General features: G+C 40.6%; 2 protein-coding genes across 4 annotated transcripts; one reads left to right on the plus strand and one right to left on the minus strand.

Moving 5' to 3' along the window:
- The first annotated feature begins 370 nt into the window (after positions 1-370).
- LOC116205475 (serine/arginine repetitive matrix protein 1) lies at positions 371-2,617 on the plus strand. 2 transcript variants are annotated; one of them, XM_031538097.1, is made up of 2 exons: positions 371-669; positions 751-2,617. In XM_031538097.1, the coding sequence occupies exons 1-2, from the start codon at positions 615-617 to the stop codon at positions 2,223-2,225; spliced, it is 1,530 nt and encodes a 509-aa protein (XP_031393957.1). In that variant the 5' UTR covers positions 371-614; the 3' UTR covers positions 2,226-2,617. The 2 variants fall into 2 exon arrangements, with proteins under 2 accessions (XP_031393957.1, XP_031393956.1); XM_031538096.1 differs by having other exon boundaries at positions 372-2,617.
- A 1,972-nt stretch (positions 2,618-4,589) lies between these two features.
- On the minus strand, positions 4,590-6,813 carry LOC116206390 (homeobox-leucine zipper protein HAT4-like). 2 transcript variants are annotated; one of them, XM_031539251.1, is made up of 4 exons: positions 6,381-6,813; positions 5,599-5,906; positions 5,349-5,428; positions 4,590-5,252 (listed from the first exon to the last, which is right to left on the minus strand). In XM_031539251.1, the coding sequence occupies exons 1-4, from the start codon at positions 6,550-6,552 to the stop codon at positions 4,931-4,933; spliced, it is 882 nt and encodes a 293-aa protein (XP_031395111.1). In that variant the 5' UTR covers positions 6,553-6,813; the 3' UTR covers positions 4,590-4,930. The 2 variants fall into 2 exon arrangements, with proteins under 2 accessions (XP_031395111.1, XP_031395112.1); XM_031539252.1 differs by having other exon boundaries at positions 5,599-5,903; positions 6,381-6,810.
- Between the last annotated feature and the right edge of the window lie 6,853 nt (positions 6,814-13,666).

Raw genomic sequence — 13,666 nt, forward strand, 5'->3', positions numbered from 1 at the left:
TCAGGTAGACTTAATCGGCAACGCAGAAAAGAAACTCCCGAACGACATAGAGTGACTACTACTAGATCATAATTCTCGTAACTGGAAAAAAAAAATGAAAAAGGATTCTTAGCAATTTCCATATAATCATATAGTCTAACGAATGGAAACAAGAATGAAAATTGAAAAACAAGAGAGATATTATCATGAAACAAAAGAATGATGAACGAGAGCTTATAATCATCTTTTTCGCCAGTTGTATACTTGACATTCATAAATCTTATGAATTTAGATCAATCCAAATTCGAGTTGAATTGACCACTAAAAGGTAAACTCTCCCGACCGTATATTTAGAATACTCAAGACTCGGAACCTTAGGAGAACTTATATGTCGAAACAACTGAACTGATTAATGTTTGATAAGCTTGTAACCGTCTTTGATCCGTCACTTAGCACATCTCCCCAAATCTTTTTCTCATCCATTCCATTCCCTCTGCTTTTCTTCCTTTCTTTCCTCCTCCACTTTTCCTTAACCTCGAAGTCTCTTCCTTCCCCAATATTCTTACCTCCTCTTGTTCCCTGGCTGGATAAAACCCGAACCCAGATCTCCTCTGGTTTCTCTTCCCCCCTCTCCAATGGCGGAAGCAGAGCCCCACCCTCCGAAGCAGGACGGCATCCGGGCGAGGTCAAGTAAGTACTCCGCCAACTTCCTGTACAAAGCCTCCCTTGCCTTGATATTCCTTGTGATCATCCCTCTGTTCCCTTCCCAAGCCCCTGAGTTCATCAACCAGACCGTGCCCAACAGAAGTTGGGAGCTTCTCCACCTCGTATTAGTCGGCATTGCCGTGTCTTACGGGCTCTTCAGCAGCAGGAACCAGGAAGAAACAGAGAAAGAAGCGAACCCGCCGCCGTCCAAGTTTGACAGCGCACAGTCCTGTGTTTCTAGGTTGCTACAGGTGCCCTCTGTCTTCGACGATGAGCCAGAGACTCAGTCGGGCTCTGGCGATGAGGTCGGGAAGCTCGAAACTTGGAGCAGTCAGTACTATCCAAATGACCCTGTGGTGGTTTTGGCTAAGGAACAAGAGCCCTCTGTAATTGATCAGCAGAGAGTTAACAGTGTCGGTAGCAGCTCTAGGATTGGTGAAAGGCCTCTGCTTTTGCCCGTCCGGAGCCTGAAATCTCGGGTTTTAGATGATGAGAAGGAACCCATTGACGAACTTCGTGGTGTATCTAGTAAAAGTTCCCTTTGCAGGTCTAGTTCCGATGCCAGCTCGAAGAGGTTCTCGGGTTCGAACCACGTGACTAACCGGATGAAAAGTTCGCAAAAGCTCAGAGGATCAGAGGACTTGGCGGAGGACAAGGAAGCTGCTGTTCTGCCTTCTCCGATTCCGTGGAGGTCGAGGTCAGGAAGGATGGAAGTGAATGAAGAAGTGTTCAATCCGGTGTCTCCTTTCAGTTCGATAGAGGATTTCGAATATTTTCGGGCCAAGCCTGAGGCGTCTAAACCGCAGATTTCAGCATCATCTCGGCCCAATTCTGGTTCTAAGATTTCCTTTTCGTCGAGGAAATCGTCTCTAACATCTGAATCGCAGGCAAAGATCGCGGAAGATTTTGTCAGGAAGAAGAGCTTCCAGAAGTCTTCTCCTCCACCTCCTCCGCCGCCACCTCCTATGGCTTTCAAGTCATCATTGATGAAACCGAGTTTGAGTTCGGGTTATCATCTCAATGGGGTCACATCTGATAAGGATTTTAGGAGAAGCTCCTCAACTGAGCCAAAGGAGGCTACTCAGGTCTATTCTGGGATCGAGAAGAAACCGAGAAGCACTCCTCTTCCTGATGTGGGGAAGTCTGTCAGAACGCTCCGAGCTCAAAAATCAGAAGGACTGGAAATATATGGTGCCCAGGATGCTGATGAAACTTTGCCGCAGAATGCCCGAAGAAGGATTGGTATGGTTCCAAAGCCGAGCTCTTTGGAATTCTCGGAGGAAGAAAAGGATGGTTTTGTGGAGGATGTCACCTCAGAGTCAGATGAGGAATCCCCTCTGAGCGAGAATGATGAGGAAGCCGAGGTAGGAACTTTGAAGAATGATGAAGTTGGTTTGATTGATAGTGTCGGCGATGGAGGCCGCGACGTTGATAAGAAGGCTGATGAGTTCATAGCTAAGTTTAGGGAGCAGATACGACTTCAGAGGATTGACTCAATCAAGAGATCGAGTGCAGAGATTAGTCGGAGCCTTTCAAGGTAAAGCTAGCAGGTCTTGGGTTTGTACTGAACATTCAAATCAATTCAGGTTTTTCGATTTCTTATCACGGCCTTCCGATTTCTTTGGGAAGTACGACAGATTGTTCAAACATAGGGTGCGGGATATATGAATCGATATAATTAGCAGGTGTTTCCTTGTATTCGGAGTTTCTTTGGCCCAATTCGATACATAATTTCAGCATATGCCTGCTGGTGGCACAATAAAGTGGCATGTAAGATTGTCTATTGTCTTCTCGGGTATGAACGATTGATGGCGAGAATCAAAGTCGCTTTCCTGTCAAAGGGATAGCTCGAAAATTCTTGTAGATCAGCTCATGATCTCAAACGTCTCATATTGAAGGACAAGTGATGTCTACTCTCTTCTGCTTCGTTGCATGAACCACATCTCAATGAGAGGTTTTCTCGCAAACTTCATCCAATCTGATCTTAATTTTTCAGGGCGTTTTCATATGCATTCCTGTTTGTCGCAGTCGCTCACCAGTTTGTAATCAAGCCGTCAAGTTTAAACATCCTTTTAGGCTCCTTCCCACCAGTCGCAAACCTTATCCAGGCTTCGAATTTTTCCCCCTGTGGCAGCCTTGCCCAGATGTCCTTAATCCCGCGATTCTTTCTATCTTACCGGATTACAGTGGCAGCAAAACCTGCCTCTCCGCTTCAAATGGATCAGATGTCTGAGCGGTGGTCCATTACAGCCCAACTTAATGCAGTCCGTTACTGGGAACCCCAGATTTCCCTTCATTTGGAAGCACCTTTTCTTCTATTGTTCCCGCCTCACAGTCGAATAATGTGGATCAAATAATCCAGTCACGGATGAAACAGGTTGCCGGAGAAACCGATTGCATGGTTGAAAACATTGCCCTGCCAAAATGACAGTTTGAAGGAAAAGTTTAGATCTCGGCAAGGCAGAGATTGAAATTTTTTATCCGAGTGTATCGGCTCCAAAACACTCGACCATTCCTGGGCTTCATCACATGGTTCTCAATCGGACCAGCGGCCATGGTGGTCATGGTATAGAAGGTAAGGAACCTAGTGGGATGGGATGGACACAATATACGGTGCATGGGTAACTTGAGATTGCAGCAACTACCATGGCAGGCCCATTCTCTCCAGAATATACTATCAGCCCAAATTCCATATTGAAATGCAACTTCTCTTCTGAAGTCCATTTTTATCATATTTCTGGACACCTGACCTTGGTGTTCAGCCCTTGAAACATCCAGTCATCATCTTTAATTATGCACGGCCAGAACCGTCTCGATCTACTTGACACTCGGTCTAATCTCTGAACAAATAGTATACTCGTGTTCCAAACTCGAGAAGGGGTACATTCATGAGCTCTTAAATATTGTGAGTTTATCCTAACAAGGTCAGGCAACTGGCTAGATTAAATCATAAACATGAATCATGTATCAGAACCAAACCTAGCATGAACTTTCAAGAGAACATCTTTGATTATTCCTGTTCAAAGGGGTGCTCCTTCATGTTGAACGAATTTTGATTTGTGGTGTCATTGACAAAATGAGATGACTTTACGTACGGTGAAGAATCCTAATTTGTCGGACAAGACGGTGCTCGAATGAGAATTAATCTCATCTCGACATATCTAATCAAAATTATCGTGATTTCACGAAAAAAAATTTCCCATCCTTGCTTTCTTGTTCAATATGATGTGACCAAAGCAACTGCGCCCCGTTAAACGCACAACTCTTATCTTCTTTTATGTCCTGGAAGACCATGTACGTAAAAGAAGAGGACAAGGATGATCAGCCAAAATCTGTGATTCGACGCAATTAATCAAAGATTTTTTTCCCCCTTTTTAATTTGGTCTTCTCATCATGATCAACAGGCACATAATTTTGACTGCTCTCTGCCTCTTCCACCGACAACAGTGGGACTGGACAAGGCATCGACAAAAAAGAAATTCACATAGAAGATTTTTGGTTTCCTCCCCTCAAAATCCGCACGCTTGCCTCCTAAAAACAACATAAAGAAAAGGCCAAATCATTAAGGAAGGGAATAGCAAAACGATGCATCTTTTATCTGGTGATTAGAGGTGATTAGGAGTTTCAAGTTTGATATTCAGTGGGATTATTCGTATCCCTTTATTAGATATTTAAAATTTCTATTAGATTAATGAGTCTTACTTATAATGAAAAAAAAATAAAACATAAAAAATCTCCGTTCCCTGCAATTATTAACCAATTATTGGACCCACTCATACAAGATATCTCATTACCGATACCCCAAATGGTACGATACCAATTATATTTGATGATACATTTTATTTATTTAATTATTTATTATGTGAGCATATATATTAAAAAGATATACATTGATGCATGTGTTGTTTCAAAATAACCGTATGATGAGTCGATCATATTGTGATTCAGGGTTCAATTACACGAACAAAGAGCATAGAAAGATTAGTCAATGGATGGATTAATAAGGCCTAAGATTTTGCATCGAGAGCAATTAATAGCAATAATTTGCCCCTAACTCTAACTATAAGGTCCTCCTATATATTGATTAAGAAATTAAAAGACCCACCAAAATCATGTTTCTCCCTAACAACCATTGTCTTCGACCCTTATCCTTGTAAAGTACACATTCGTTTTCCATACATAGTCTTCCCTAAGATGAGGATGAATGACAGTGCAAGGACCAACTCGCCCTCCCGGGATCGGCTTATCACGACCTGGGGCGGAGGACATTGAATGGAGCATGGGGTGCAGCTGGGACGGCCCAAGGGTTGACTGGAACGGGCCTTGGATGCGCTGGGACGACGGAAATCGACCTCGGGTCGGACGCTCCGGGGGGGACTGCAACCCGCTCGCACGAGGGGCACATGGTGAGGGTGGTTGGCGGGGTCATGTGCATGTAGAACTGAGGGGAGAGCTTCAGCGCCCTCAGCTCCTGCACTTCCTTCTGCAGCCGCCGGTTCTCCTCGGTTAGGTTCTCGCAGCACCTCTTGAGGAACTCGCAGTCGACCTCGGTCTGCTTCAACTTGGTCCTGTGGCAAAGAGAAAAGATCGAAAGACAGTCAGTGATGGACATAAACACGATACCGAATATGTCCTCAAAGGAGTGGTGGAATGAGGGATCTAACCTTGCCCGTCTGTTCTGGAACCAGACCTCCACCTGCCTGGGCCGCAGCCCGAGCTGCTTGGCCAACGCGAGCTTCTGCTTCTGCAGGGGCACAAAACCGGAACGCGTTAGACTAATATTACCAAAATACCCCTCTGCGATATTTATCGCTTCATTATCCCATCATATTTTTTTAGCTGCAACCAAACGGCCCCTAACTAACTAACATGAACTACAATCCCTCAACAAACTCAGACAGACATGATACTCACCGGGTTGAGAGTGTTGTGCTCTTTGAAGCTCTCCTCGAGGATAGCCGACTGGTCCTTGGACAGCCTCAGCTTCTTCCTTGAGGTGTCGCCGTCCTCCTCGTCGCTGATGCCCCGCGAGGAGGCCCTCTCATTCTCCGCGATCAGATCCTCGGCGTTGGTCTCCCTCTCGCTCCTTTTACCGGAGACCGTCGAGATGGTGCTGTTGGGAGAGGACACCCCTGCTTCCTCCTCGCAGTCCTCTGTCGAAGGCAGCCTGTTCACGTCGATCCCCCGGAGGAACGACCTGGCCTCGCCGGAGCTCCGATCTGCTAAGAGAAAAAGGGGAAATTATTTTCAGTCTCTGCACATTAAATATATCGGTGAAAATCACTTATCCAGAAGAAAAGAAGAACAATTTCTTTTCGTTGGAGGACAAAGTGGTCAGAAATTAACAAACTTTAAGGTATAACATATGAGAGAACACGGAGCCAAGAATCGATCTGAAAACGGAGAAAGTCCGGGGAAAATGAAATTTTAACAAAAAGTTCATATTGGGCTCCGAAAAGCAGTGGGAAAATAATTTGTTTTTTAGTCAAAAAGGAGAAGGGGAAAGGAAAGAAAAGAAATTAATTAATTTTTTTTTAAAAAAAAGAACAGAAAAGAAATGGTTCACTTTTGGAACAGCTCGCTCTTCGGGAAATTGGTTTTGAAGAAGACGCAGATCCGGATCAAGATGATTCTCATCGGCCGGACGTCCGCGAGAGAGAGAGAGAGAGAGTGGTGGTGGCGGCGTCGTAGCGTACCTAAGGAGGCGAAGCCCGAAGGAGAAGGAGTGGAGGAAAGGACCAGGGAGGGCATGAGATTGAGCTGCAGAGGTGGAGGCTGCTGCTGCTGCTGCTGCTGCTGGTGGCTGCAGCAGCTGCTCTGGTGGAAGCTCAGGCTCAGAGACAGCCCCAAGTCATCCTTGTCTACCATCGTTAGTCTGAGGAGGAAAGTATTACGTTTGAAGGATCAACCGGACGGCTGTTGGATGCTGTTGTTGATAAGGCTCTGCTCTGCTCTGCTCTGGTTCTAGAGAGAGAGGGAGAGAAAATGGCTTGGAGAGAGAAAGTGTAGAGAGAGAGGAGATGGGTTGATGAAATGATGAAATGATGAATGAGGGAAAGGGAGAAAGTGGGGGTTGGGTTATATAAATAATAAGGATGGAGAGAGAAAAAAAATGGGACTTGGCAGGGAAGGGAAGGGAAGGGAAGAGGGTGGGAGTGGGGGCTAAGTATGTAAAAATGGCTTTTCATATATTCACATATGAATAATGAATATGGATCATTGCTATTGGTGTCAGTGTGATGAGGACGAGAGAGAAAGAAAGAAAGGGAATCTCAATCAACTTCAGCTATATTATATGGTCAATCATATGCATTTGCCTCCACATTATGATACCTTTGCTCCATGTTTCCTTTGTCCTCTCCCTCGGCCCCCACCCCACCCCACCCTCTTCTTCTTCCTCCTCCCCCCTCATATTTCATTCATCTTCTCCCTTTTTCCAAATGAAATCGCGAATTATTTCCGATCCATTAGCTGTGAATAATTCTCGTTTCAACAACGATTTGACATCGTCCAACTCTATTCCTTATCGTGGTTCATCTATTTTCCTTTTTCAGTATTACAAATTCGCCACGTTATTTTGAGTTATTCTATCTTCTTTTTTTTTGAATAATTGAGTTATTCTCCCGATTTTTTTTTTCAAAGAGTTATTCTCATTATCGAAAGGATATAACATATTGTAATCACTGATTCACTCTCTTCATTATTCAAAGATTATAAATCCAATTCTCTTCACTAGTATTTCTCGTACACTAGTGATCATATTGTAATCACTGAAAATACATATATATATATATATATATATATTAATTCAATTTGAAGAAGAAAAATTGTACATCTCGTTTCTTTTTTTCTTTTTTTTCCCTAGTCTCATTTTCGCCCCTTGTTCATGGGAACTGGCGGGGAGGCAGAGTCAGCTTTTAATTTATTTGTTGACTGACCATTGCATGACCAGGAAAAAAAAAATTGGACTATGGAAACTCCCCGATTTATTTTCTCCTTTCTGACATATACATAAATACTATAACGTAATTTGCACCACTTGGGAAATCAAACGAAATTTCAACTTAAAACTTATAACAATAGCAAAAATAATTAATACATTTCCCCCAAATAAAATCTCGTACTTATTTAAAAATCAAATGAATAAATAAAATCTTAATTCCGGCATCTATTACATACCCCCTTTAATTTTTTTACCAGACTAAAGAGCTGCAAATCGTCCGTACGATCAATTACCGCATTTCAGTTTCTTGACCAGACTTTTGAGGCCACTAAAAGGGACCAAAATCTGTCCCATCGTGACGTTCACACCATCATTATGAAATGAAAATAAAAACATAGTAATGTATATAAAAAAAATCTATTATTCTTCTTGTTTTTTTTTCCCACGATGATAGAGTGACCACAAGAAAAAAAAAAGCATAGAATTATTATAATTCCTGTTACCAAAAAAGAATTAATATCCTGTAAATGTAATAGTATCCTTGCCGAATTTTACGAGGTTAATTTTCTTCTAGCTGATAAGCTTGATCCGAGTTATATGTCAAGATGTTAAATTATGATAGAGCATGTATTCTGACTTATTTTGACAGTATTATTAGATACTCCGGAAATGAAGCCAACAATTTTGGCACTAAATTGATAAGTCGTACCGAGAAGTTTTGAGTTAGATCGTTCGAGTTCTGTCAAGCTATTAAATTTTGATAGCGATTTCCGTAAGGATTGTCCAACTTATTTTGACAATACAATCAATAATTATCTGGAAAACTGTTTTTCCATATTGACAATGCGGTGCTGATTAGGTCAATAAAGATAAGTACGGAAAATTAATGGAAATTATGAGTCAGTTTGTTAGCCCTTGAATTAATGCTTCCTTAATAGTCAAAGGGGGAGAATAACGTGCCCAATATGGACCAAAGAGAACCCAAATTTTACTGTGTATATTTTGGATTTTAATGCATAACTAATATTGAACCTTAAATCTCTTTAATCAAATCTGAATCGTTCATTTTTATAAGTTTTAAAATTTCAAAAATATCCCTGAAAAATCACGATCGAGTCACTTTATCATGTAAAATGTCATTGAGGATTTTTGTACCACACATATAAGATTTATCTGAGCTAAGAATTAGTTTATTAATTCTCATCGCAGCAACACGCTTAGCATCTAGGTTGCAATAGCCATAATCCATCCCACGCCTAAGCAGCGGTCCTTGCATGGCTTGTACTCACCCGGTATAGTGATAGGAAGCCTAAGATGGGGACATCCCTTTATAATTATAGCACTTATTGCCCCCGATTAACATGTATACATATATATATATATATATATATATTTTTTCATTCAGCTACGTACGTACGATAAATTGAAGAACCAAATATATATAATTGAATATATGAGATATATTATATATCGGAGAGAATTACCTAAGAAGATGATGACTAGTAGAAGGACGAAGGAAATGCATGTCCCACGGGCACGTGAGCTTTTGTTACTCCTCTCGGGCTCTTGCGAGTACTCTTGACGAAGATGAACTGGCAGATTTGATGGATCAGTTTAATGTTATAGTGTGAAAAAAAAAATGGTTACATTAGTCTCAAGAAAATGAAACGGGTGAATTTTTACTCTAAACTTGCAATGCTGATTCTTTCTCATTAAAGTTTCTTCTCGGTGGCATACTTTGATAGTTTTCGTGCTTCCTCTTCTCTTTTTATTCTAAATCATTCTTGTTATGATCGAGGAAAACCTTTTCAAGTGACATTATGGATTATATCTTTTGCAATGGAATGATACCATTTGATGTTTCGATATACATTGATGCGAACACATACAAGTCATTGGATTTTGGTATCATTGTTGAAAGTTAGTGGGAGGAAAATAGGAAAGTAAAGAATGAAAATACTTTAAAAAAAAAAAAAGTACGGTGGACGATCCATATTAAATAGAGGGGGATCTAAGCACTCATATTGGTTTTATACGATATTGAGAAATATAAAAATTCACACCGAAGAAGCAGCCCCAAAGAATTGTTAGTTTGTCACCCTTAATTACTTCCATCTCCATTGGCACAAAAATTTCTCATTTTCAAATTTGTTTTCATTTTTACCCAGCAAATGAAAAAAAACAAGGATAACGTCATAAAACCAATATCTATTGAAGTTGACAAACTAAGCACTATATGTAATGTACGGACATTAAGGGCAATGAAAGAGCTCAAAAGACATTAATTAGAAACGCTTCCTGTTAGAATTAGGTCGATGCACGAGTAAGGATTGGTCTTAGTTTACCGAATAAGGACACTTATGGAAAGGATCTGCCAACTGGAAGGCTTTGAGAGCTGGCTTGCAGGCTTGGGATAAAGGATCTAAGTGGGTTATTGGCAATGGATCCCCAGTGAATTTCTGGAATGATGCATGGATGGAGGAGAAGTCTCTAAGGAATTATTTACGTATTTAATACTTCAATCCAAATGTTTAATACTTTTGTTATTTGTGATGACTGTATAGAATATTAAATTCTTAATTTGAAATACTAAATATTTAAATTGAAAGTATAATAAATACTTTTACTAATAATAAGTACTAAAATTAAAGATTATAAATACTTGGATTAAAGCGTCGAACATTTAACTGAAAGTACCAAATGTATTAACCCTATTAACGGTTTAGGTTTCCTATGGTTGGAACGAAATGCAGACTTGAGCATGTTGCCCAGGGAAGACGTTGAAGCTCGCAAAAACGTATGGTTTCGACTCCTGAGATTCCTGGGTCGTTTAATCCTATTTCCCTATCTTCACTTGGAAATTCAGTGGACCAACTTCTTATCATGTTAGAGGGATCCTAACAATAATAATAAATAGGGAAAGAAATGTCGACAACCATCAAATCAACGGAGGGAATGGTGATGATTGGAACCAGACAGACGACCTTTATATTTTTGATCTTTGCCTCCGTCTCTTCTTTGGTCCTTCCCACGAGTGCGGGCCCCTCACCGTCACTTACTTATTATTCATCATCCTCTTCCTCTTGTTTGATGAAAAATCTCTTTCCCCATGCGATTCCAACTATTGGGTGCGTGTGTCCCTTTCTTAACCTTTTCTGTTCATTGCCCTCTTCCCTTTCCCCCGTTCCCCGTTTCTCCTCCGACAGCGCAAATCAATGCGCGTGAATGACACCTCAAGCAATTACCTTACCGATCATTCATCCGTGCTACTAGAGTGCGCGTTGGGAATGCACGTCCCGGGGGCCTCGAGGGGCAACCCCAATTATTTGTCCCCAGACACCCTCGCGCAGCTTCACTCCGTATCGGCTCTGGGCCGCCGGCTTGCGGGTTTGCCGGCTTCGTTCTCCCTTTTTTTTTTCTTTTTTTTTAAGAAAAAGGAAAAAGGAAAGAAAAACTTAATTGCTAAAATAAAATCGAGAAAATGATCTTTACAAGGTAAGAAAGAAAGGACTAGGAAAAGTATAAAAGCAGAGGTTTGATAATGATTTACGACTTTTACGATTAGCGTTTACCCAGGGAAGTCTGATAAATTACGAGGCCCAGAAATATATAAGTCGGGACAGAATAATTGATATTCATGTACTTACCAGCGAACTTCTAGTGCTAGACAGAATCCAACTTGGTCTCGACTTTAAAAAGTCATGTTGATGGAAAGGCATTAAACTTATGGTCCATGTTTATCTCATCCGAAGAAGATCGGGCAGTATTCTCTATCTCCTTCCAATGGACCAGAAGCAAAGAAAACGACATCCTTGTACTGGTGCCTCCAATAAAAGTGCAAGAAAATGCACCCAGTATAAAAATTTCACAATCTTTGCTGTATCACGATACTTTCCTTTAAGATGAAGTTAAGATCTCAGATGTTAAAGCTTTACAGATGCAGTTTCAATAAATCAAATCTACCTACAAATATGAAAAGTTATTAAGTGATCTTACCTCGTCACGTGGTGCGAGAAAGCATCAATCAAATTGCATGAAATTAGAGATTTCGTGCTAATCACTCGGATAATTGACATAATTATTCTTTATTAAAAAAATTTATTAGCTTTTACTCACCACATCATTTTGAGGTAGGATCATCTAAAATTTTTCCTATAAATATATATTATTAGAAATCCTTAATTAATATCGAACTTCGACTGCATGGTAAAAATCTGGTTCTCCCTTTGCTTTATTATATTGAGAATTTCCTCTTTTATCCCTTTATTATTACTTTCCCATTAAATTTTCAAGGAGTTATTCTGGGCATATTTATATAAGTTACTTTTAAGCTCTTTATTCATTTACAATTATCCGTACAATCCAAAAGCAGACGGCTCTTAATTTGCTTTGTAGAATTTCTGTATTTATTCTACTTAAGGATTTCCATTAGCACTGTAATTATGGAGCACGTCATCGCCATACCGAGGATGAGCCCAACTGTTTTCAAATTCGGAGTTATCGGAAATCATACGAATCTACCAATCATTTAAATCCGCATAATTTCATAATTTTTTTTAAACAATAAAATGTATCGTGGCATTTTTTCTAAATTCTATTTGAGCGATCACAAAGTATACTTGACTGTTGTTTGAAGTAATTACAGTTCAATGATCCGCTTGGACCGGTACTTTTTGACATGCCTAATTGTTACAAATATTATGAGATACATCTCTTTAGAAGAAGACATTTTTTTTTTCTTCTCATTTTTTGGGTGGTATCTCTATTTTTTTGTACAAATAAATGGTATATAATATAAATATTTTTTAGATGATCATTACTGAAAATGAGTAAAGAAAAGAAAATTGAGAAGAAAAATCAAGCTCCCTCCAATGGGCGTCTACCCCACCCCATCCCCCCTTGCCAAGTGGCAAGGGAAGACACGCGCGTCAGAGACAAGCGCGACTGGAGGGAAGCCGCCAGCGCCTCTGCCCAGAGAAGCCCAAGCAGCCAACTATGGATTGCAGCGTGACAGTCCTAGACCCTAGGCGGCAGCCCATGCTCCCTTTTTAAATTTTATTATTATTTTTTTAATATTTTCATTGCTCTCTCCCCTCTCTTCCTTTCGTTGCCATCCTCTACTTCGCATCAACTAAGGGTGGCAATTCGTGTCGTGTTGTGTTTATACGTGTCGTGTCTAAACGAGTTCGTATCATCGAAATCATAACCCGTACACGACACGATTATTAAACGGATTAGGTTTTGGAAACCCATACACGACACGTTTATATCCGTGTCAATCCGTTTAGACACGTTTAAACCCGTTTATCGAAACGTGCCATAATAGGTACACGTATATACGACACGATTATAAACGTTATCAAGACACGTTAACACAACTTGTTTATCCGATCAACTCAGTTACCTGGATACATTAACACAACATATTTATCCGATTAACTCGTTTATCCGAACACGTTACCACGATATGTTTACACGTTAATACGACATGTGTTGGATTGGGTGAAAGAAATGAAAAAAAATTAGGTTAGGGACTTAGGATGTTATGATTACATGAGGATATTTTGATAAATCCAACTACATAAACGAGTTAACGGGTTACACGATTATAATAACACGATTAAACATGTTTAATCGTGTATAATCGGATTACACGGGTTCAACCCGATAAGACACGCTTATTAATCGTGTTTAAACAGGTTGGACCCATTTAGACCGATTATAAAAAATGTCCAATCCAAACTCGTTTAATTCCGTGTCGTGTTATCGTGTCGTGTGAAATATTGCCAGCACTAGCATCAACCCTGCCATTGACGCCAATCCCCAAAGCTCCCATCCCCATTGATCTAAAAAAGGAGGAGGAAGGAAAATGTGATTTATGGGTTCGATTTGATTTGGTTAGTTAGGGACTTCGAAATCAGTCGTAGGGCCCTCGATCTAGAGAAGCAATTCGACTGAGCTCCCAGGAAGAACCCCCTGGCCCCATCAAATTAATCGAATCATACTGAAGCTGAGGACAGAGGAGCTTCGCGATGAAAC

Source organism: Punica granatum, chromosome 4, assembly GCF_007655135.1.
Source record: "Punica granatum isolate Tunisia-2019 chromosome 4, ASM765513v2, whole genome shotgun sequence".
NCBI classification, from domain to species: Eukaryota; Viridiplantae; Streptophyta; class Magnoliopsida; order Myrtales; family Lythraceae; genus Punica; species Punica granatum.

What these genes read in the sequence shown, in the direction of transcription:
- LOC116205475 (XM_031538096.1), top strand. Translation starts at nt 615, where the DNA reads ATGGCGGAAGCAGAGCCCCACCCTCCGAAGCAGGACGGCATCCGGGCG.
- LOC116206390 (XM_031539251.1), bottom strand. Translation starts at nt 6,552, where the DNA reads ATGGTAGACAAGGATGACTTGGGGCTGTCTCTGAGCCTGAGCTTCCAC. An exon ending in TTCGGGCTTCGCCTCCTTAG is followed by an intron (nt 5,907 to 6,380) that starts GTACGCTACGAC and finishes TTTTTCTCTTAG; the next exon opens with CAGATCGGAGCTCCGGCGAG. An exon ending in AGCACAACACTCTCAACCCG is followed by an intron (nt 5,429 to 5,598) that starts GTGAGTATCATG and finishes GTGCCCCTGCAG; the next exon opens with AAGCAGAAGCTCGCGTTGGC.